The following is a 22,129-nucleotide window of genomic DNA, read 5'->3' on the forward strand; positions in this document are numbered from 1 at the left end:
CTTCAGTACCTAGTCACCCTCTACCGCATCGGATCACCTAAGCCGACTCCGAAAACAACAGCGAGATATAGATACTCAAGATGCCTGTGCGACGTAATGGAAGTGGATCACCTCATCATTCATTCAGTTCTCCTTCAGGTCTATTCCGATCGACCAATACCTCCTCGAGTCAGACTCAGAATCAAACCCAATCTCAGCTGAATAGTGGAAAGGAGAGCGTCAATCAAGGTCAATCTCAGTATCAGGCTTCAACATACGATACGAGCTCTATCAATGATACTAGTAGTATAATGAGACCCGAGAACAATAGTCCAGAACAGAAGGCCATAAATTCCCTAGTAGGGAGGATAGTGAACAAGGTGAGTGGAAGTGGCCTCAAGCAGGAAACGAGATAAACTGATGATGATATTGTTACAAGCTACCATGTAATTCTGGAATACGGTTGGCGATAATGGAGGTGGATCCTGGTGTCCAAGCCACGATTGGGTCTTTATTGCAATTATCAAGATCTAGGGTATCGCTGATAGTGCATAGTCTGATGGGAGCTCTAGAAACGTTGTCTAAGGTAAGATATATTATCGATAATGAAATGTATTCCGCTCAAATGCTGGTGGTATATTACTAATTCATTGAACTATACCCTCCAGTTCACGAGCCCATCGTCCCTCGCCGAAACCTCCCTAGATACCCTTCATTCCCAGCTATATCTCCTTCACATCCTCAACCTATGTATATCAACCTCATGGCAAGCTCATGCAGCAGCTTCTTCACCTTCACTTCAAGGAGATCTACCTCGCTGTTGGCCTGATCCATATCCGTTCGAAGAAGTCTTAGCTAGATACATGCTGGGTGTATTGTTGATATACACCAGATTGGTCACATTGGACTCTGGCATACATGAAAGATCAAGTCCTGCACCTACAAAAGATTCAAAGGGACTAGGAACCAGCTCAACGACGTCTTCCACTCGATCGATCTCATCGACTTATACCACCTATACATTGGGTACGAGATTCATTCAACAACATTCCTATCCTTCTTCATCCAGTACAACGCAAACACAACCTATCAAACCTAAACTGCTGTCTGCATCATGTTCAACTCCCATTGCAACCATAACGCAGATGACGAAGTATACATCAAGAGTAATATTCTACATATCAGCCTCAAATTGGAATCTAGTACTATCACGTATAAAGAATAAGATTGGATATCTACAAACGACGATTGAAGAATCACCGGATGTGACTGACATCAAGCTATTGGAATGGTCAAATCTGAATAGAAACAGATTATCGCAGACAATACAAGAGGTTTCGTCAACTTTCATTCATGTGAAAAGGCCTGCTCAGACTGCAATATCAAATTCTCTTAGAAAAGGTATATGGAACTGGATAGAAGTCCATCCGATGGAATATGAATCATTTATCACATCCAGCAGAAAGATGGAAGGAGTTGAAAATCTATTCGACGCACTGTGGTCATTGTCAGATTCAGGATTTACATCATCAAATGCCAGAAGGACTAGGTCATTCTACCCTTTATTGGGTATGTTATTGGTTTTACTTCCGGATTTGTTCGCTCGATTGGTTACTAGTGAAGTAGCTGGTAGATCGTCCAATGCCGTCCAAGCGGCTTTCATCGATAGAGTTAGAAAAGGATTACATTCTAGTAAAAGTATGGAGACCTGCGCAATGGTTTATGTGAACATGATAAAAGCAGCTATGGCTCTATCGCCAAAACATGAAGATAGTGGAATAAGAAGTCTGGTACATGATATACAAAGTGACGCGAAGGTGAGCCAACATATCACTCTAAGATTGTTGTGTTTTGTTTTGCTGACATACTCCCAGCATGCTTTATTCGGGTCTTCTAACTCGTCCGAGGTGCTCGATAAAAATGTTATTGTCGAAGGTCTTGTCTCGCTATATAAATCGGATCCCGAATTAATCAGCACCACCCTGTTCCCAAAATTGCTGACTAGCTCGATCGAGGCGAATAAGATCGTGGCCGTCAGAGCTTGCGTAGTGATAGCTGTAGAGGATCAGAGATTACCTTGGTTCTCACCTTTATCGAACTTGCGAAAAACGCTCGCACCTTCGTTACGTGCTATCCTTAAGGTATGTTCGCTGATCATCCCACGGATTCTCTGTTACCGCTAAGAATATATGATGATATAGGCATACGCTCAATCCCTATCACTACGTCGACGTGCTGCTCCAGATTCACCCTCCGGCCAGACCGATCTAATCACAGAGATCCTTACTCTCTACTCCATCGATCCAGAGTTCGCATTCACCGGATGCACCCCTGACCAATCTTCATCATCGAGCGATAGTTTACATCAGTTCCTGTTGGCCCTATCGTCCTTGACTGTCATCCCTAGTCCGGATCTTCTCACTCCTGTCGCTTCGAGAACAGCTTGTGTTCTGATTGATGAACTGCGGAGAAAGGTCGTGGCAGATAAAGAACTAGAGGCGTTGGCTACCAGTGCTGGAGGAGCTTTGTGAGTTACAGTACATGGCATCGCAGTTTGATGTGCTAAAAAAAAAGATTATAGATGGCAAATCCTGCTTGATATGGGCAGACAGACATTGTTCGCTTTCCACAGTGCTGATTCCGACGAAGTAGCGACTGCCATGACAGCCCTGAGAGAAACCAGTACCGTTATCCTACGTCTAGCCGAAGAGGATGCTGCGGTAAGTAAAACTCATCCGATATCAGTTGAACGTCATGACCTGAGCTAATCGATTTAGTCTAAGGTGTTATTCCCTTCTTCGATGGCCCAGCCAGCCGCTATGGTCGTTTCTGTCGCTGGATTCACGACATGCGCAGGACCAGATAATGAGCAGATATCACTTACGTTACCGATGTTATCTGTCTTTGGCAAATTGACAAGAATGGCGCATATGTCTTCCATGGGTCAATTGACTTCGGCTTCAAGTGGTCTCGTGCCGGATAAACGAGCGAATGCTTTCGAAGCTTTGGCGGCGCTCCCTGTATCTATAGGTAAGTACTCGACATCCGGATTTTGGTTTGTCTTTACTGACTTCAAGCACTATTTACAGGTCGTCAGCAGCAGCAAAGACAGATCAGACGTACGCTCCGACCTTTAGCTATCTCCACGCCATTCACTATAGGACTATGGGTCGGTTTGGCTGCTGTCGCTCAGAAATTGACAGCCAAGGTTATCGCTGCTGAAGCCGATACGACGATGTCTTCAAGAGATGTCAGAAGGAGAGGTCTGACCGCTGATATTGATGGTCTAGATGAGGTAAGCCGATCACTCGGAAATATACACAGACAAGAACAGGCTGATAAGTATCGATGATTATAGGAGGAATCCAAAGAATGGCAAAATCTCATTGCATGGCTTTGCGCATGCTGCAGCGTCGCAAATTACGAAACTAAACCACCGCCAAGTCTATGCGATATCATTGGAAAAGGAGTCCTACCCCCTGCATACGATCAATCCATTCCTGACCCACATGTCCCTGTCGAAGCGTTTATCAAGCAATGTGTGGACCTCCTAATCAGCAGTTCGGTGAATGTCAGAGAGACTGTGAAGAATGCTCTAGGGTCTGAGCTACCCACGAATGGATGTCGAATGATTGTTGGACCCATGATCAAGTGAGCTTTTCCGCACCTCCGCATCAAGAGCGAGACCATACTGACCGTGTGTCTGAACATTTGTAGGCTATTGTCCCACGCGATAGGCCCAGCAGGAGTGAATATTTCGGAACCATTCACCATCTTCGCCGAGCAGGCAGTGTCCGTCTTGAGATTGATGATCGATCGTATGGGTCCGAATGACGATGTGCCTACCGTCCAAGTAGATCTCGGAGAACTATTCTACCTGCTAGCTCAGTACATACATCGATTAGGAAAAGGCGATAGTGCCCTGAGACTGAAATCAAAATTCTGTCATTTGGTGGAAACATCGCTTAGGAAACCTGATAATGTCTCCTTGTCGAATGGTGCAAGATTCAGAAACGCATTCTTGGATTGGATGAGTGAATGGTCCCTGGAGTCTATGCGGGTGAGTTGTCGTAATCGATGAAGATACATATGCGATAATGTACACGAATGATAGTATACACAAGGATTTCGTACTGATGATTTGGTCTTGATAGGACAATGACGTCTACGTATCTGGAGCAGAAACTACCAGTAAAGCCCAACGTGAATTGGATCACGCTTGTCTCAGAGCTATGGTACCCTTAACAGAAGGACTGGTCCTCAAGAGTCCAGCTGAAGAAACCGATCATTCCCAAGGTGTATTGAAGTCCAGATTATTCTACAAGAATTATTTACATCTTGTCAAAGTTCTCGAGCGATCAAGCTTTGAGGAGGTGAGCTACAAATATACCGTGGTGAGAACAAGCAGCTGACAGCTTTCATGGTGGTTTATAGGCTGAATCAGTCGGTTATACGTCGTCGTTACATGGTAATGCTAACAACACTTCGAAGGAGAATAGACCAAACGATACGCCCACATTAGCAATACTAGCATTATCCAACCTCCTCTCGGCGAATGTCGATGTGGGATTAAAACATTGCTTATCATTGGGATATCATGAAGATCCAGTACTTCGAACAGCATTCATGCAATTGATCACCTATACTTTACAGCAAGGAACGAGATTCGGTGGATTATCAGGCAATCGAATGTCCACTTCGACCAAGAATTACCTAGACTTGTTGGCTGGACCTAATCTTGCGATAGCCCTCGCGATGGTGGATGTCTGTCCCCAATCTGGTAATGAGGTGGATGAACTGTCGACTTTACTGTTTAGAGTCTTTGAGGGTAAAGGAGCGCTATTGGGATTGATGAGAGCCCTTATCGAACGAGAAGTGGCTTTGACCAGTATGTGCCAACAGCCTTGTTATTTTTCCATAATGCTAACTATACTTGGGTAGATCATGAATCTGAATTATTTAGAGCTAATTCAATCACAATGAGGATGTTGACTATCTTTGCCAAGACATATGGATAGTAAGTGAGAAATACAAGTGATCTGAGAAAGGCTTTTGTGCTGACGCTATCGACGATAGCAATTACGTTCGAGCAACCCTTCAGCCACTCGTCTTATCACTTATCGAAAAACCCGCAGAATGTTCTTTCGAACTGGATCCTAGCAAAGCCTCTGGCACAGAAGATATTGATAAGAATGCCGATCACCTACGGTTGATGTGTCAAGCATTATTAGATCTCATATGCTCTTCTACTCCAAGAGTACCTTTGTAAGCTGCCTCTACTGTCTCACCACGATGAACAGCACTATGCTCATCACTTACGGTACTATAGGATGTTCCGAGCGTTATGTCACCATATCTGGGAGCTAGTCGATGATCGCTTCCCCGACTCCAGACATTCAGCCGTAGGATCGTTTATCTTTCTGCGATTCTTCTGTCCAGCTATCGTCTCTCCCGAATCAATCGATCTCGATGTCAATCCCGATACGAGAGAAACTCGAAGGGCGTTATTGCTTATCACCAAGGTGATTCAGAATCTGGCAAATAACGTGGTGTTCAAGGAACCACATATGAAAGTGTTAAATAACTTCTTGTCAGATAATATCAGACAGGTCACCAAGTTTTTGAGCGATATTGCTGTGAGTTTCTACGATCCTGAGATAGTGAAGATGGTCTCAGATCGCTGTGATTGGTATAACACTATTTCAACGTACAGAAGAAATCTAGTTCATAGGCTGACCGTCTTGACCAGATTCGACCCAAGACGATCGACGTCCAACTTGCTACGAAAGCCTTTGCAGATGATGCAGAGAAATATCAAGATCTTGATGGTGATGATGCTATCATGTGAGCTTCACAATCGTGATGAATTTCAAACAAGCTAACTTGATGGAATGTGTAGTCACCGATTCGTCTTCAAGCATAAAGGGAGGATCGAAACTTCCCTATCCAATATGCCCAAACACTATAGACATGCTGCTGCCACTACCAAATCTGCTAGAACCGAGTTTGACGGAAGAGGTGCTTTGGACAATCTACAGAAAATCATGGATAAGACTGGACCACCACCTACGACTAATGGTCTGAGTGCATCTGCCAAATCTCAGGTGTATGAGGAGTAAGTCTGATCACTCAAGATGCGATACTTGACTTGGCTAATTTGGGCAAATTTGATCAAAAAAAGATTCATGCGGCACAATTCCGGTAGAAATACTGATAGTGTAGCTGATGCATTCTACGAAGGTCCAGCGAGTCAAGTGAGTAGTAGCTTAGAGTCATCGGTTTATGTTCATGCGTAATCAGCTAACGCTTGCAACAGAACGGACGTCGTATTTTCTATTTCATCGTTTCTCGAGTGGCTCTGGTCGAATACGATGTGCTAGCTTATCACGTCTTCTCGGTGAGTTGATGTCCAAGGAATCGATAATACATGACGACTGATGGCATACTATTAGATCCTCGACAAAGTCACCGATTTCTTTGATATCGTCATTGATCTTACCGACTTCTCTCCCGCCAACGAACTTCCTCTACCATGGCTCAAGAGATCGATACAGATGTTTCCGCCTGGCGTCCTACCTAGCATACACGTAAGATAGTTGAACGCTTCTGATCTTTGGCAACAGCTGACTTGCCTTCGCAGACTTTGGCAATTTATAACCCAAATTCATATGCTAAGAAACGAATCAGAAGACTTGTATCGGAGCTCCTCACTATCAGTAAGCTGGATTTCGCGCCGTGGTCCACAGTCTAGCTGACAATGCTTGAAGGTCTTGCCATCGGCAAGAACGTTATCGCGTGCAGCAGTCCATCTGAGCTTGCCGATTCAATCCCTTTCACTAGTCTCGCTCTACCTGAATACACGATGGCTCTGGCATATGAAGCGGATCATGTGTTTACGAATCTACTCTGTGTGGCGGATCACGAGATGCAAGTGCCTGTAGTTGTGAAACTGGGTCATGATTCTCTACAAATTGCATCAGTCAGTTGTCTTGATCCGAAGTATTGGAGTATTGGCTGATGTCGTCGGTGCAGTGGAAGAAGCAGGAACTCCTCTCAGGAATCAGGTCATACGTCATTGATGTGGTCAGATTACAAGATATTGACGATATCACCGTTGGAAGTGGTGTTCCATCTGATCATCTGGTCATTAAATATGGTCAGGGTGACACTTTGATCTTTGTCTCTAGACGTAAGCTACTTCAGTCTCGTTGGCGATATGTACTAGCTGATGATAGATACAGGACGTAATGAGATGGCACAAATCATCCGAGCAGCTAGGGCAAGACTACGTGATGGACCAAATAGCGAAAGAGCCCTCAGACCAAGTGATGTCCCCGCAACCTTGCTCAATGTCGCTCTGCTCAATCTCTCGTCGAGTGACAGTACGCTCCGTATGGGTGCTTATATCCTCCTGAACGAGCTATGTCAGTTCTTCAAGTATGATTTGGCATCTCGTGTTCTAAAGGTATCAGGTAAGCGAATCATCCTTCCTGCCTCCGCAATGTTGCTAACCCAATTGTTTTCTCGTCTATCAGCTGGACTATCGATCCCAAACAATTCTCTAGCTTTCGTCGGCACTTTATCAAAAGCCCTAGCTGCTTCTGTTCCTCACCTGACATTAGAATTCCTCAAAGAATGGACGCTTGGTTTCGGTAAAGCTGATACTCCGCTGAAAACCGCTTGTCTGCATTACGTTGGGCCATGGCTGGTCAACCTTGATCAATTCAGTAGACCTACTAAAGAAGATGGACTGGAAAGTATCAGGCAAGTCAGAGAAGTTGTAAGGGCTCTGATCGGAATTACAGTAACCGAGAGAAGAGTGAGTTGCCAATTTTGTGATCTACGCTCTGATTAGGAGACGTCGACTGATCCGGACCATCACAGCGTCTTCATCTGGCTATCCAAGAACAAGTTTGGGCTATTCTCACCACTTCCCATGAGAGCTTGACGGATATCGTCGTTGTCGAATTGATTCATTCTGCTGTGAACGCTGGGATCGGCAGTGATAAGGCAGAATGCATCGGAGATATACTGGTATCGGTTTCTTCGACGGCTGTAAGAGGTAAAGTGATCGCTAAGCTACGAAAGGTATGTCATTGTTGAACTCAATCCTAATCCTTTCATTGAATGGAGGCTGATCTTACGCCTAAAAAGACACTTGCTCAAACATACCTCAAACCGTCTGCACATATAACCGAAAACGCAGCGTGGCCCGAGATTTGCTCATTATCCCGAATCACCCTCATTCTAGGCTTCAATCCGTCTTCGTCTCTTGATACTCAACTCTTCTTACCTGAAATTTTCCACATAATCACCTTACTCCTCGGTGCCGGTCCCGTCTTGATGCGTCAGACAATCTACGGCCTGTTGGTCAATGTTATCCAATCCTTGGCTTCTAACCCTACTTCGGGCGATATGGACGCTTCGACACTACAGCTTCTGTTGAAACGTATACAACAACCTCGGATCATGGCGGCATTTGGTTTGACGCAAGGGCAGGGAAGTATCGAATTATCCGGATTACCGATGAAGGATGAAACGGACTTGCAATTGCTCGAACGAGTAGAGGAAGTATCTAGATTCTTGGGTGAAGTTCTAGCTGCAGGTGCCATATCAATCGGTAAGCTCCCTTTCTATCAAGGTTCTAATTATGCCATGCTGACGCGATTCATAGATTGTGCCAATGCTTGGCGAGCTAGATGGATGGGTTTAGTAGCAGCAACATGCTTCCAGCATAATCCAGCTACTCAACCTCAAGCTTTTACCGTACTGGGCTATCTCGCATCTGACGAAGTCGATGACGATCTAGTCTACCAGATCCTGGTGGCCATGAGCACTACTCTGTCTCATTTCCAAGAAGGTGATAGTGTCCTATTAATCAGCATGCTCCGATGTCTAAGCAGAATCATCAAAGGTCTCTTACCTGATAGTCGGTACGCCGCAAGTCTATTCTGGTTGGCGGTATCGATCCTCCAATTAGGCTACATACCGCTCTTCGCACCAGCTTTGGAACTTATGAGTTCTTCTTTGAAGGCCGTCAGCGAAACTACCACACCTCATTATATCTTACGTGGAAAAGATTTGATGGATTTTATATTGGATACTAGAAGGGGTATAACAGACCAAGCGAAGAAATTGGATCAGATATCCGGCGTATCTTTCGACACTGATCTGACGTTCGCTTTAGTCGCGATAATATATAAAGGAATCAGACATCCATCGACAAAGAAGATGACCATCGAATCTCTGATGGAGTTGCTTAGACTGTCGGCTGAACCAGCCAGACCAAATGGGGAAGATGAATTACTAGTCTCCTCCGGAAGTATAGCGTATTTCATCGCTTTACTCTCTACCTCCGTCGCATCAGGATCCGGACCAGGATCAGGAGGTGAAGACGTCAAGAGGGTCTTCCAAGCTGCTGGATTGGATATCGATGATACCACATTGGACTTATCGAATGTAGCGGTATTTGATATGTTATCCATACCGTGAGTCGATTTCACTATAGGAACAAACAAGAGATTCAGCTGATTTTGGTTTTTCTTGTTTGTGTCAGGGATAATTCTACTGCGTTATTGTTGATCAGCTTGGTAGTGGCGCTACTGAATGGATCGGGTGGATCGGATGTTGAGAAAGCGGTCTTGTATAGATTACTTGCGGATGCCAGTGCCGAAGTGCCAGAGGTGGTAGCCATGGCGTGAGTGTCATTATTTCGTATGAGCCATATCTTTACTGGGTTGGAAAGGCTAACATCATCCATACATGTAGATATGACATCCTAATACCAAGAATCATTACAACCTTAACTACCACGTCCAACTTATCAATCTTAAACTCAACTTCGATAATACTCGAACGAGCCTTATCCGATCCTAGTTATTCATTACCTTCTTTATCTGGATTACCTACTGCCGACAGTTCGACGTCATTACATCATCAACATCATGGACATGGTAAGATCTACGCTAGTAGTATCTCATCGAGTCCCAGTTTGACGACCAATAACGGAGCTAGAGAACAGGTGTTAGAGGATGTGGGAATGAGGGGGTTGAACGATTTGAATTTCGTACAGGTCAAATCTGATAGGTGAGTGATCTTGGTAGTGAGATGTTTTCAAGTTGTAGCTGACCTGTGATTTGGAAACGAGTAGATTGTCGATGATGGCCAAGTGGGTAGCTGGACTCATTGAGGGATTTACCATTTGATAGTTCCTCATATAGATCGAGATATTATTACACATCCTTTTTCTATTCTGTCTTTAAATCATCTTTTGCTATTACTTTTTTCCCTTTTCAATGATCTCGATCATATCATTAGAAATCAATCATACCCTGCATTTCATTATACAACCTACAACATATAATCTTTTCATTCATTTTGATCTACTTTCCACTCCTAGCGACTTTTTCTATAGTCTCTTCTAGAATATGACCATTGGTCTGATGTCACATGAAAACCTCTTATAATTTTGATAATTTCGATTAGAATGAATCACACATGGGCTACAATTCAGTCATCTAGATGCCGTTGAAAATCTCTCAGCACTTATTCTCGTGGGCAGATGCTCATGCAGAGAGCAGCATACTTCGACTCTTATCGAGAAAAGTGTCATTATCATTGATCATCGGATACCCAGTCACGAATCACTTGTACAGTCCTGTATATTGCTACGTCAGGTATCAAAATGTCCATTGAGATTCATGATGAAAACATCAGACATAAAACATGGTATATGAGATATGTGAAACCGGGAAGGAATGAACTAATCTCCAAAGAACGAAGTACTCAAAAGTAATGAATGAATGTTAAAGATATGGTATATATATATATTTACTAAGCCATCGCTACATCCGACATCAAAATCATCGTCATCATCATTATCATTAATCGTCCCTTTGATCCTTTTCCTCAGTCCTCTCCCATGTTTTATATGGATATCTACTTTTCTTCTTGCACACGTCATCAACCACTCTAAGCGACCACCATCATACCCAAAGCTACCACCGTGAAAGCAACAGCGGCAGGAACGAACTTGTCAACAACGAATCGAGTTTCAGCACCGCTCGATGATCCTGATGAACCTGATGAACCTGAGGCTGAAGCCGAGGCGGGTCCAGAAGCACCGGAACCGGAAGCAGCGGCACCACCAGTGGTGATCGATGCGAGGGATCCGGTGGCGGTCCCGACAGAAGCTTGGAAGTAAGTTGATCCATCTGAGGCAGAGGTGACTTGAGTCGTTGTGGCATTGGCGGAAGTTTCAATGTAAGCTTCCGAAAGGGGTTTACCGAGACATTCAATGATTGATTTCAACTGGAATTTTCCGGATGCGATGGCTTGAGGTAAAACGTATCCTACGGCCAAATCAACAGTTTGCTGATACAAGTCGTGAGCCAAGACGATGAATCCAGAATCCAACTTGGGTACGTATTCGTTAAGGATGGTATCGAAAGTTGAATAAGATGAAGCTCCCGTGGCAGTACCACCGGAAATGTGCCAATCGTTGGTATCAAAGTTGGTGTCGGTTGTTCCTTCCTTGTAAGAAGTCCAGATGATAGGAGTCATACCCATCTGAGCGGCGACGGCTCTTACTCTATCATCGATATCACCATAAGGAGGTCTGAAAGTGTTAGGTGTAACTCCAGTAACGTCCCTGATGACTTTGGCGGTCCATCCTAATTCAGCGACGATCTGCTCGTTGGTCTGGGTGGTAAGAGCGGTGTGAGACCAAGTGTGGACTGAGAGATGATGGCCGGCCATATACTGGGACTGGACGATCTCAGGTCTGGATAAAACTCTGGAACCAACTAAGAAGAAAGTGGTCTTGATGCTCTCTTCGTCGAGGTAGTCTAACAAGAGGGGAGTGAAAGGTGAAGGTCCGTCATCGTATGATAATCCCCATGTCATCTTATCGGGACATTCGGTGATATCGGTATCCCGCGTACATCCACCACAAGTCCACCAACATCGTCCGTCGGTGATGGCTGTTGGGTCGGTAGAGCACTAAACGAATGAAAATGATGAATATTAGTACGATTCCATCGAGGGATCGATCAGATTGTGACATATGAAGGGATCACTCACATCTCCGGTAGTGGTGTTGTAAGAGGGGACTTTCGACATATCAATCTTGCTCAACCATTCTTGAACTTCCGAAGAGTTGGTAGGGGGAACGACATCCAAGGCAGGGTAATTGGCGATGGTCAAAGCGGAGGTGGGGAGGGCAGGAGCAGCAGAGAGGGCAGTTTGTGTGGCGCCGGCGGTGTAGGTGGTGTCAAGCGCGACAGTGGTATCGGTAGGAGCACCGGAGGTGAGTTCGCTCAAGGCTCTGTACGCAAGACATACTAGTCAGCAAACCATGTCATGTCCGATCTACGATGTCATTGGTCAAACGCTAAGAACCGATCCGAGCGTCAAAAGCCAGCGGAGTCGCTCCGTTTATCCTTACTGTGAAAAGTTCAGAGAGGGAGAGAGCGGTCCTACTCACGGGATGGAGAATCCTTGAGGGGCAGAGATGGTAGCAGTCATTGTCAAAACACTTTGATCCACATCAGTCCCAGTTTGAGCTAAGGTTGCACCTGACGACGCAGCAGAGGCGGCAGCAGTCGTACCTGACGCAGCGGCACTGGCTGCGCTGGACTGAGCGTAAGCTCCAGTCGACAGTATAGAGAGAAGGAGAGCTGTAGTGGCGATTCTTGACATTTTGTCGATGTCGATTGTTATCAAGGTGAAGGTGAGGGAGTTTGCTGTGATAGCTTGTCTATTAGTCGGATTGGATTGAGAAAGAAAAAAAAAAGAAAAGACGCGTTCGTTGGTGAGTGTGTGTGTGTGTGATCCGATCTGTCTTGTAAGAGTAAACAAGAGATCGATATGAGTTAAGAGTTGACTATAAGATGAGGTTTGAAATTGGCGAGAAAGAAGGGAAAGATGTAAAGATGTAAAAACAAAGATCAAGATGGTGAGATGGTAACTATTTGACCTGTGAGTGAGGGGTGTGATGGCAAAAGTGAGCAAAGCGAACAAAGCGAACAAAGCGTCGGATGGTATGGCACGGTCCAAAGTGATGCAGGTTGAAAAAATCTTGGCACCAGAACAGAAATCCCATCGTGCAAACAAACCCGTTATATTCACACTAGGGCTGTGCAAATGACGTGAAACACGTAAATAACAAAACAAAGATGCAAGAGCGTGTCATGAGTGAGGGTTTCCTCTCCTACCCTGAACCCCCCACTACGACGGGTATTTCCTCGTGTCGTTGTGATACGGTCCGGGCGCGACCGTTTGAATGAGAAAGCACTTACCGTTTCGTCGCCTTGCTTTGCTTTGCTTGTTGTTGTTGATATCTTCTCGAAGGTGTCTGTGATCAGATTGACAGTTCCATATGGATACTGGAGAGTATATATCCAAATATACCTCTCGACAGCTGATTGTTGCACTCGAGTCCGAGTGTGATCTTGGCGGGAGAGTAAATTCACTTCTATTGACCTCTTCTTACACCGCTTGGACTTGCTTATATTTGCATTCGGATTTGCCTGATTACCAAAGCTACGGTACAATTGTACAAGCACCTGGCGGAGGTGAGAGTCTCTAGGCAATGTATCCTCCCGGCCGTAAAAGTCTAGTACAATGTGACTGGTCTCAAGTAGGGATTTTGTCTCGGAAATCGAATACAGGATATAAGAATGGACTGATCTTGGTGTGGTTGAGATTGAGTTCTATGACTGTATCGGTGCAGATAGCGGATAGCGACTTGGATATCGCGGGGTCTTAGATTGCCTGTCTTCCTTCTTCAAGTGAGAGACGCTTCGATTTGGTATAGCTTGCTGTTGAGCGAGCCAAAGAGACTTTCAAAGTCGGTAGAAGGGAATTGTTACTTCAGAAGGAGGAAATGAAAACAATCTATATGGTTGTGTCAAAATAGATGGACGCAGATGTCTAAGAACAGTGCTATATAATACAGCTTGAATTTGACCGCACATTCGACCCGTTTGAGCCGTCTCTTGGTTCAGTGTAAAGACTCATAATAATGCGTTATCAAAGGATGATATCGCCGAATTGCATGATAAAGGATTATTTACTTTGTCATCTATATGCTGAGACGGCATATATGACGAGATAGTCAAAGGCAGTAAGTAGCCGAGGCGATCTTGCTTGTAGGAGATCACGCTTGAGCTGCTAGAGGCTAGTGAGAGATGAAGGCATCGGGGAGAACTCATGGTCTGCAATCTGTCGTTGAAGAGGATACATGTATGTTGTTCCAAGGTAGAGAGGATATATGGACATCGTACTGCCACATAGCAATACCTGATCCTATCTCATCGACCCTTGGCATCGCAGAAGAGTGACTTGAGTGAGTCCCGCAGCTAGCGTTTCAGGAGATACCAACAGGAAAGGAAAGAATGGAAATATCAGATGATACGCGTCTATATCGGAGATAATGGTACATCCGATAGCCTTGCCACACCGAAGCCAGTCAGCTAACCATTGATTATATTGCCGGGATTCGCCGACTTTGTCTTTGGTAAAAATGAGCATGGCATTGCTCAGGGAAAGTGAGAATGTCGATTTCGAGGTTTTGGCTCTGGCTCTGGCGGTGTGTAGGCTGTTGGTGCAAGCTTCTGCTTACTGTCCGTCGTTTGTCGTCCATTCAAGGTTATTCATCGTTAGGTGTTATCTTACTTTCTTCATCCTTCAAAAAATCATCGAAAATTGGACAAGATGGCCGCTACTCGGTGAGTGAGGGTCCTGCTCAGACGAAGAAAAAGAAGCTGCGGGAGGAGGCTGGGGATATTATGGAGATGAGGATGAATGCTGACTTTATTGAAATTCTTTCTCCAACCCGAATCAAAATATCACCTTGCAACGAACCATTATCCATATCCATCACCAACTCAACCTCGCCAACCTCAATGCCCACCGACATCAATAGACTCTACACAAAAGGCCGAATCCTCGGACACAAGAGGGGAAAGAGAAACTCCAGACCTAACCAATCGTTAGTTCAAATTGAGGGTGTGGACAGCAAGGAGGCTGCCAGACATTACTTGGGTAAAGTGAGTGTACAGTTGTCATGGCAGGTGATCAGGATGGGATAGGACAGGACATTGTCGTGCGAGGATAGAGAAGGCATCATGGAGAGAAGGATTTGGATCAGTAGAATGGTTGGATGGTGGAGGAGGGAATGGATATAATGAAGAACGAGGATTGGTCACACTCGATAGGAACGATGAGAAGGGACAGTGGTACAGTGTCATTACTCGCCAGCTGGAAAGAGAAGGATAACACCATGGGCCCATCATGATGTCGGGGGATGTTGAAGAAGTTTCTGTCCTGTCCTGTCTTGTCCTGCCCTGTTTGCCCAGATGATTGGATCACCATCACCCGAACATGCCGCTGACATCGTCTTTCCCTTCATTAGCGAGTTGCCTACGTCTACAAAGCCAAGCGAGAGATCAACGGTAGCCGAGTCCGAGTCATCTGGGGGTGAGTGATCGTTTAACGACCATTTCGGAATTAGGTTGTAGGGACGATTTGCTGATCCATTCGTTATTGCTATTCTTTCATTTCCTGATCTTCCGTTTTCGTCGTCGTACCTCATCAATCAACCTGAACCTACTTTGGTGTATCGTCCCGACTTTGCACACACAGCCGAATCTCTCGACCTCACGGTAACTCTGGTGTCGCCAAAGCCAAGTTCAGAGTTAACCTCCCCGCCAAGGTGTTCGGTGCTTCTTGCCGAATCGTGAGTAATCGATCCCTCCACGCCTCTCATTTGACCTCTAGATGACATAGACTGATGCTTTTTTCGATGATACTTTACAGATGCTCTTCCCCTCTACCATCTAAGCCACTTCACCCCCATCCTACCCGCCATCATAGCATTCTTTCCATAACAGGTTTCTCAATTTACAAATGATACGATTATTTTCATGTACCATTTTTGGGAGATGCAGATCTTAAGATAAACACGGAGAGAGCTTTCAATATCACTGATGAAGACTGAGTTGGCTAGATTGGTCATGATTACCACGCAACTCATGATTTCATCTGATCCGATCATTTCATCGTTTATTCACTGGACTGACTGGAAATCAAAAGACTAATGAATGGCTCCTTGTCAAGTCTTGTTATGTTAGCGATGTACCAATTTGATGAGATAGAGATCCGATAACCTGTTGGGAGTTGAAAACTTCAAGTGGAATTGATCGAGGTTATCCGATTGAATGACTACTGGTGTATTGTGTCGTACTTATTAGCCTTGATAAGCCTGATGGTATTGGCTTCAGAGTCATACTGCTTGCGCACATCAAGTACCCAGCTGCGTACTTACTGTACTACATACTGTCGAATACAAAATACATCGGTGAGAATTGCCGATTGAACTGAATGTATCGATAAGATGATCGTCACGTCTGTGAAGCTGATTGATGAGCTATCATTGATCATATATCAGGAAGAACGCTGCACAGTTGATCTACTGCAGATCACTTATCATTCCGATGTTTTCATTTCATAATCTGTAGTTACGTAGTGTAGTACATGGTGTATGTAGCATGTAGCATATAGCATATAAGACAATTTCATAACTGTGCAAAGGAATATGCATGATTTTCATGACGATATAGTACATATACATAAGTAATGACGCTACTGGTGACTTTAGACCAAACAAACCTCCTACAGTATCAACACCAATTTCATGCCATTAGTCAATTTCGATTCTCTCTTAATGATCATCTTCCATTCTAGTCTAGTCTAAACACAGCTCTTTGATCTCCCACCCAGTCATGAAGGATATCATTCCCTCAATTCTGAACTTGCACCTTAGCTTTCTTCTTATCCTTCTTCTTCTGAGCTCTTATAGCTTTCTCCCTTTCGTCCAAACTCATTGCCTGGCCCTGTACCGGCGACTGCGATTGCGACTGCTGCTCCGTCTTTATCTTCTTCTTACTGACCAAAGGAGAGGTCAAAGTTCCCGCAGACGATTCTCTTTCACTCGCTGGTCTCTTATTCTTGTTCTTATTTTTGGTCTTCTTACTTAACTCTGACGAGGGTGCAGGTGAATTTGAATTTGTATATGTATTCGGTGAGCCTGTATTTGAATTTGATGTGGAGGAAATTGAAGGTGAATTACGGGACGATGATATCGTTTGACGCATCTTCTCCGCCACAGACATTGGTCTTTCACTCGGTAGTTTGAGATTCTGCTGAGGCTTGGATTTGGTCTTGGTATGGCTCGATGATTGTGGAGGAGGGGATATAGCTGGTTTGAGGAACGTCCGAGAACGTTGAGATTGTTCAGGTTCATTCTAAGTGATCGAAATGAAGATCAACATCCAATCTTTTTCCCTTCCGAGTTGGTCCAGAATGAAAACAGTATCCTCAATTTGCAAGAATAGTAGCAATGTATAATTCGTCATATGAGAATACCAATGTCGACAACAAGATGTGACACCGATATACTGTACTTTCCACAAGGATCAAAAATCGCAAAACTTACCTTGACCATCTTGGTCCTCCTCTCCTGTTTCGTCTGCTTCACTTCCTCCTCATCGTCATCCATATCCTCATCCTCATCTTCGTTATCGTCCTCCTTCTCCACCTTCGCTTTATCCTTATCCTTCCCGAACCCACCAAAGACCATCCTCCCTCCTCCTCCACTTCCACTCGGTCCGGCACTGGTCGTCTCAGCATTCGAAGGTCCAGCATCAGACGTAGAACCGATGAGGAACGGTACATAGCTCGATTCGAACACCGGACCGCCAATGTTCGAGTGTATCAGTCGATCACCTCGACGTTTGGAGGAAGAAGAAGGGATGAACCATTCTTCTTCATTTTGAATTACCATCTTCTCTCCTCTGGCTGCTGCTGATGCGCTAGCTGATAGGTATGCTTCACCGGGCTTTGAGAGGGAGGACGGTGTAGACAGTCCTGCATCGCTGGTACTAGTCTTCGTATTTGACGTAGATGCTGAAGTAGGCGTGGATGGTTGGGAACGGGCCAGACCACGTTGCATGAATTTGAGAGAGAGGGTCGAAGAGGATAATGACATCTTGATTAGAGACTTGACTGCAATTGTCTCCTTCCGGACCGAGTGAAGGAGGGAAGCGAAAAAGCTGGATCTGCTTTACGGTCGAGAGATGGGACTTGTGATTCCCTAGACTGTGAGATGAATGTAGATAGGACACAACAGACAAACATTCGAAAGATGCGAGAATGAATGAATCCAGTCCCAAAATTGTTGTTAGTCGACCGGCGAATTATACTGCGGGGTCTCCACACTCATTCATCGGTGTTGCATCCCTACTTTCCCAACATCTCTCTCCTTCCAGTGCATCCGTCATGTCCACTTGTACACTTCTCTGTCTGTATCATAAGACTATCACAAAGAAGTGCCGCCCGGACATAGTAAAACGATCCTCTACCCATCGATCCGCAATCTAACGTGACTACAACTCGATCAACACATCCAATGTCCCTAACTCCCTCAAACATCTCATCCGACCTGACCCACCTCCTTTCCCTACCCGCGACAACACTACCATCCCTACTAGACACTTCTTCTTCCTCATCCCCCAATCCTGGCCTTCCAAAGTCCACTTCTGGGACCGAGCAGGGATCCATCGACGTACTCAACAATTTCTCGCCATCTCAAGCAAACCTTGAAGATAGTCAACGATTAATAAAAAGCTATATACGGGAGATGCATAACAGTCAGGAGTTAGAGAAGAGTGAGGAGATTGGTAGGCTCGGTGAGAGGATTGATGGGCTGAGGGAAAGAGGTCAGGGGCTGGAAAGTACTTTGAGCGAGGTAAAAGTATAGGATGTGAGTTGAATTCAGGTTCAGCATCACACTCGGATCAGTATGTCAAGAGGAATATTTACTGAGTTATCCTGCAGTATGCACTACGAGTCTACAACAGTATCCAGCGTGGATCAGAATATCACATCATGTAACATTCAGCGAGCAACCAGATATGTAGATGTAGACCAAGAAGATGTCTGTTCGATTTGACCGATTGGGCAGATCCGTAAAATGAGAAACGATTTGTACCGAGCAAGTAGGTCTATCGATTAGTACTACCTCAAGTGATTGGTATGACAGTAAAACATCTTATCCAACGCAGATGATGTCCCTTTCTCTATCTGTGAAACGCCATAACCCATAATTATGTTGTACAACCATGAAATGTGAAATGCATTATATAAGAAATCACCACCAATCTTACTTCTTTCCCTTCTTCTTCTTCTTTCCTCCTCCACTCTTGCCCCCCTGCCCCGCGTTACTACCACCTGGTCCACCCTGCGACTTGTCCTTATCATTCGTAGATACCTCCTCCAAAGCGGGTGTTCCTCCTCTTTCAGGTGTTTCTACGGCCGGCGTACCAAGACCACTAGCTGGGTTGGGTATAGGTAATCTCTTCGTACGAGTATTGGACATCTGAGTGAGTAAGCGGAGATTAAGAGATTCGAATCGGTTGAGTATTATCGATGAGTGGGATTTGTATTTTATGCACTGTGGTAATAATAATGAAGAGTTAGTTTAGTTTATCCGTATTTGTTGAAGGATTGTTTGATAAAGATGTTCAACGATAGATCTTGGATCATAGATTCACAAGGCTAGTGACTATTTGACTAACAAGAAGCGATTCAAAGGTTGGGAAGAATGGTTTGTTGATGGAAAGGTATGATGGATGGATGAAGATGGTTGCAAAGACAAAAAAGAGCTCTTTGAACTTCCAGAGACAATGGGACCTGAAAGGATTAGATGCAGGATATAGATGGAAGTGCTCTCTCCCGTACCATATTCGATCAATGCAAAACACTCACCTTGACATCATTCGTCACTTTCAATACTAACTGTCCAGACTTCGGTACGAATTTGACGCAATACCTGACCTATTCATTATACAGACAATATCAGCTGTCATATTCCAGAGATCAAGGAGGAATTTGTAGCTGGACTGTAGTGTATTATATGATTTGTAAACTAACCTTGGATGGTGATCGGGCATATAGATCTGTCGTTGCCTACATATATCACCAGTGTTGTGGTCAGACGAGCGGAATGATCAGGCGTTAGGCAAGACGACTGCTTACAGTCTCGAAATCCGTCCAGTTCTTGATGTACACCATTTTAATGCTTAGGGGTGACACTGCTTCTTCCCTTTCCGACAAGTCGTGATATCTGGCTAGACGGACGAGCTGAACGGCCGATGATCCAGTTGTTTGAGTGTCAGTGATGTTTTTGTGGATTCGATGTGATATGTACTCTATGATCAACTGAATTTAGCTTTCCAGGTCGAGTACACCGACTGGGATTTAAATGGGATACCTGTATAAACTGCCGCGAGGTCGAAAGACAAAGTTAGCACTCGGTGACGCGCTTGGATCGTCTCGTCCTCTTCTGGTTCAACATGACCCATATATACCAACCTCCTCTTCACAGCTCGACACCCACCTCCTCTCGCAAACTACAGTTATCAATACAACAGAGGCTCAGGCAGTCTTCTTCAACATCATATCGGTAGATCCATATAACAATCATGTCCGGCTTCCTCAACTCCATTGGGTAAGTGGATTGGTCCCTTTCCTCATTCGCCCTTTCCCTTGAATCACGCCCGGCCTGTCAAAGATGAATATCAACCTACGCATCTCACTTGTCATCCCCCAATTCATGATGATCCTTTAGTTCATAGCTGTCCATCCAGCTGAACCTGTGTTCCTCCTTGCCTAGCCGTCTTCGTGCCCCAAAACGATCCCCTCTTAACACCCCTACCTCCCAAACGGGCTTCTTCGAACCCCTGCCATCTCCAGGAGCAGAGTTCACCCAGAACCCACTCACATCCGGATCGCCCCAACCTAAACCCTTGTATCTGTGCCAACCATTCGTCAAAGCTGCTTTGGTCAAAGGGAGTTTCAAGACTATCGTGGCCCCTCCAAAGTACGTTGATGTCAATGAATGGGTAGCAGTGAATCGTAAGTGCTATCATTTCGTGGTGTATCTATCTCTTCATGTATCTATATCGTGCTATTCGTATCACCTTGTGGAATGAACAGTGGTGCTGACTCTATTTTCGATTCTACCAGTATTCGACTTCTACCACAATCTCAATCATTTCTATGGCGCTTTGACCGATTTCTGTACTTTACAGAATTGTCCTACCATGTCAGCTGGACCGACGTGAGTGGTTTTGTTCAGTCTTGTAACATGGCTTCTGCCCTCTCGACTTGATCGCTTCCTGACCGACATCTGCGTTGTTGCATGATGGGCTTACATACCCCTTCTTGACAGACTCAACTTCCTCTGGCCAGATCAAAATCAACGATTAGTTTCTCTCCCCGCACCCACCTACATCGACTTTGTAATGTCATGGTTACAAAAATTATTAGATGATGAGAACGTCTTCCCTACAAAGTCAGGTGAGTAAAATCCCAATATACGACTGTACATCACCGCATGTCATTCTAACGAGTATCCGATCTTACGTAGGCCGAGATTTCCCAAACTCATTCGCATACACTGCCAAACACATCTATAAACACCTTTTCCGAATCTTTGCTCATTTATATCATCAGCATTTCGAGCAAATCTTACATCTCTCCATCGAAGCACATTTCAATTCCCTTTTCGCCCATTTCCTGGCGTTTGGTAAAGAGTTTGATATATTGGTGATGAAGGATTTGATGACGAATCAAGGGATGGGTCAGGGCGTGGCTGAGTTGAGTGAGAAGTGGAGAGAGATGGGTATCTTGGAGGCTTGAGAGAGTCATCAGCTCTGAGAAGAATGTCGAGTCATTGAGGGGATGCAGGTGACAGCATGATGAATCGAGAGTATCAGAGGAAGTACCGAGTTGCTTCGCAAAGAAGCGAAGAGTGCGAATTGGAGAATGATCAATTGAAACACTGGAAGGTAGATAGTATCACCCCTTCCTTGTCCTTTTCCCGTTCTGTTGTAGAATCATATCTTATTAACTCATTGTGTTTATACATGCATCGAAACGACTATATCACGATTAATCGCGATCCCATCCAGTCCAGTCCAGTTGGAATGGCAGCTCTCTTGCTCATGTTGTTTTTTTTGTTTTTTTCGCTCATAGAGTTCATGAGTTCATTTCCTAATTTCAAGCGTAGGGGGCAGGTGATCTGAGA

At 44.8% G+C, this 22,129-nt stretch overlaps 7 protein-coding genes across 7 annotated transcripts; 4 read left to right on the forward strand and 3 right to left on the reverse strand.

The window, feature by feature from the left end:
• Positions 1 to 80: 80 nt before the first annotated feature.
• Positions 81 to 10,184, forward strand: L199_002024 (uncharacterized protein; the record flags this gene model as incomplete). Its single annotated transcript, XM_064887774.1, has 31 exons — positions 81 to 359; positions 419 to 565; positions 648 to 1,796; positions 1,854 to 2,120; positions 2,181 to 2,506; positions 2,561 to 2,699; positions 2,763 to 3,009; positions 3,069 to 3,274; positions 3,338 to 3,630; positions 3,697 to 4,039; positions 4,134 to 4,352; positions 4,414 to 4,867; positions 4,921 to 4,996; positions 5,056 to 5,244; positions 5,309 to 5,615; positions 5,729 to 5,823; positions 5,879 to 6,094; positions 6,161 to 6,233; positions 6,296 to 6,376; positions 6,432 to 6,566; positions 6,620 to 6,695; positions 6,747 to 6,958; positions 7,012 to 7,168; positions 7,221 to 7,451; positions 7,515 to 7,798; positions 7,864 to 8,067; positions 8,134 to 8,599; positions 8,654 to 9,467; positions 9,536 to 9,676; positions 9,748 to 10,065; positions 10,130 to 10,184. 31 exons carry the CDS (start codon positions 81 to 83, stop codon positions 10,182 to 10,184), a joined length of 8,199 nt encoding a protein of 2,732 aa, XP_064743846.1.
• A 766-nt stretch (positions 10,185 to 10,950) lies between these two features.
• On the reverse strand, positions 10,951 to 12,678 carry L199_002025 (uncharacterized protein; the record flags this gene model as incomplete). The annotated part of the gene is made up of 3 exons (XM_064887775.1): positions 10,951 to 11,979; positions 12,061 to 12,304; positions 12,464 to 12,678. The coding sequence occupies 3 exons, from the start codon at positions 12,676 to 12,678 to the stop codon at positions 10,951 to 10,953; spliced, it is 1,488 nt and encodes a 495-aa protein (XP_064743847.1).
• Positions 12,679 to 14,885: 2,207 nt separating this feature from the next.
• Positions 14,886 to 15,822, forward strand: L199_002026 (uncharacterized protein; the record flags this gene model as incomplete). Its single annotated transcript, XM_064887776.1, has 4 exons — positions 14,886 to 15,029; positions 15,395 to 15,459; positions 15,625 to 15,718; positions 15,799 to 15,822. 4 exons carry the CDS (start codon positions 14,886 to 14,888, stop codon positions 15,820 to 15,822), a joined length of 327 nt encoding a protein of 108 aa, XP_064743848.1.
• Positions 15,823 to 16,781: 959 nt separating this feature from the next.
• On the reverse strand, positions 16,782 to 18,028 carry L199_002027 (uncharacterized protein; the record flags this gene model as incomplete). Its single annotated transcript, XM_064887777.1, has 2 exons — positions 16,782 to 17,285; positions 17,477 to 18,028. 2 exons carry the CDS (start codon positions 18,026 to 18,028, stop codon positions 16,782 to 16,784), a joined length of 1,056 nt encoding a protein of 351 aa, XP_064743849.1.
• A 420-nt stretch (positions 18,029 to 18,448) lies between these two features.
• Positions 18,449 to 18,799, forward strand: L199_002028 (uncharacterized protein; the record flags this gene model as incomplete). Its single annotated transcript, XM_064887778.1, has 1 exon — positions 18,449 to 18,799. One exon carries the CDS (start codon positions 18,449 to 18,451, stop codon positions 18,797 to 18,799), a length of 351 nt encoding a protein of 116 aa, XP_064743850.1.
• Positions 18,800 to 19,201: 402 nt separating this feature from the next.
• On the reverse strand, positions 19,202 to 20,112 carry L199_002029 (uncharacterized protein; the record flags this gene model as incomplete). Its single annotated transcript, XM_064887779.1, has 4 exons — positions 19,202 to 19,492; positions 19,807 to 19,875; positions 19,972 to 20,007; positions 20,077 to 20,112. The coding sequence occupies 4 exons, from the start codon at positions 20,110 to 20,112 to the stop codon at positions 19,202 to 19,204; spliced, it is 432 nt and encodes a 143-aa protein (XP_064743851.1).
• Positions 20,113 to 20,522: 410 nt separating this feature from the next.
• Positions 20,523 to 21,741, forward strand: L199_002030 (uncharacterized protein; the record flags this gene model as incomplete). The annotated part of the gene is made up of 5 exons (XM_064887780.1): positions 20,523 to 20,548; positions 20,714 to 20,955; positions 21,067 to 21,160; positions 21,272 to 21,399; positions 21,470 to 21,741. The coding sequence occupies 5 exons, from the start codon at positions 20,523 to 20,525 to the stop codon at positions 21,739 to 21,741; spliced, it is 762 nt and encodes a 253-aa protein (XP_064743852.1).
• Positions 21,742 to 22,129: the final 388 nt, after the last annotated feature.

Source organism: Kwoniella botswanensis, chromosome 1, assembly GCF_036426115.1.
Source record: "Kwoniella botswanensis chromosome 1, complete sequence".
In the NCBI taxonomy this organism is placed as follows: Eukaryota; Fungi; Basidiomycota; class Tremellomycetes; order Tremellales; family Cryptococcaceae; genus Kwoniella; species Kwoniella botswanensis.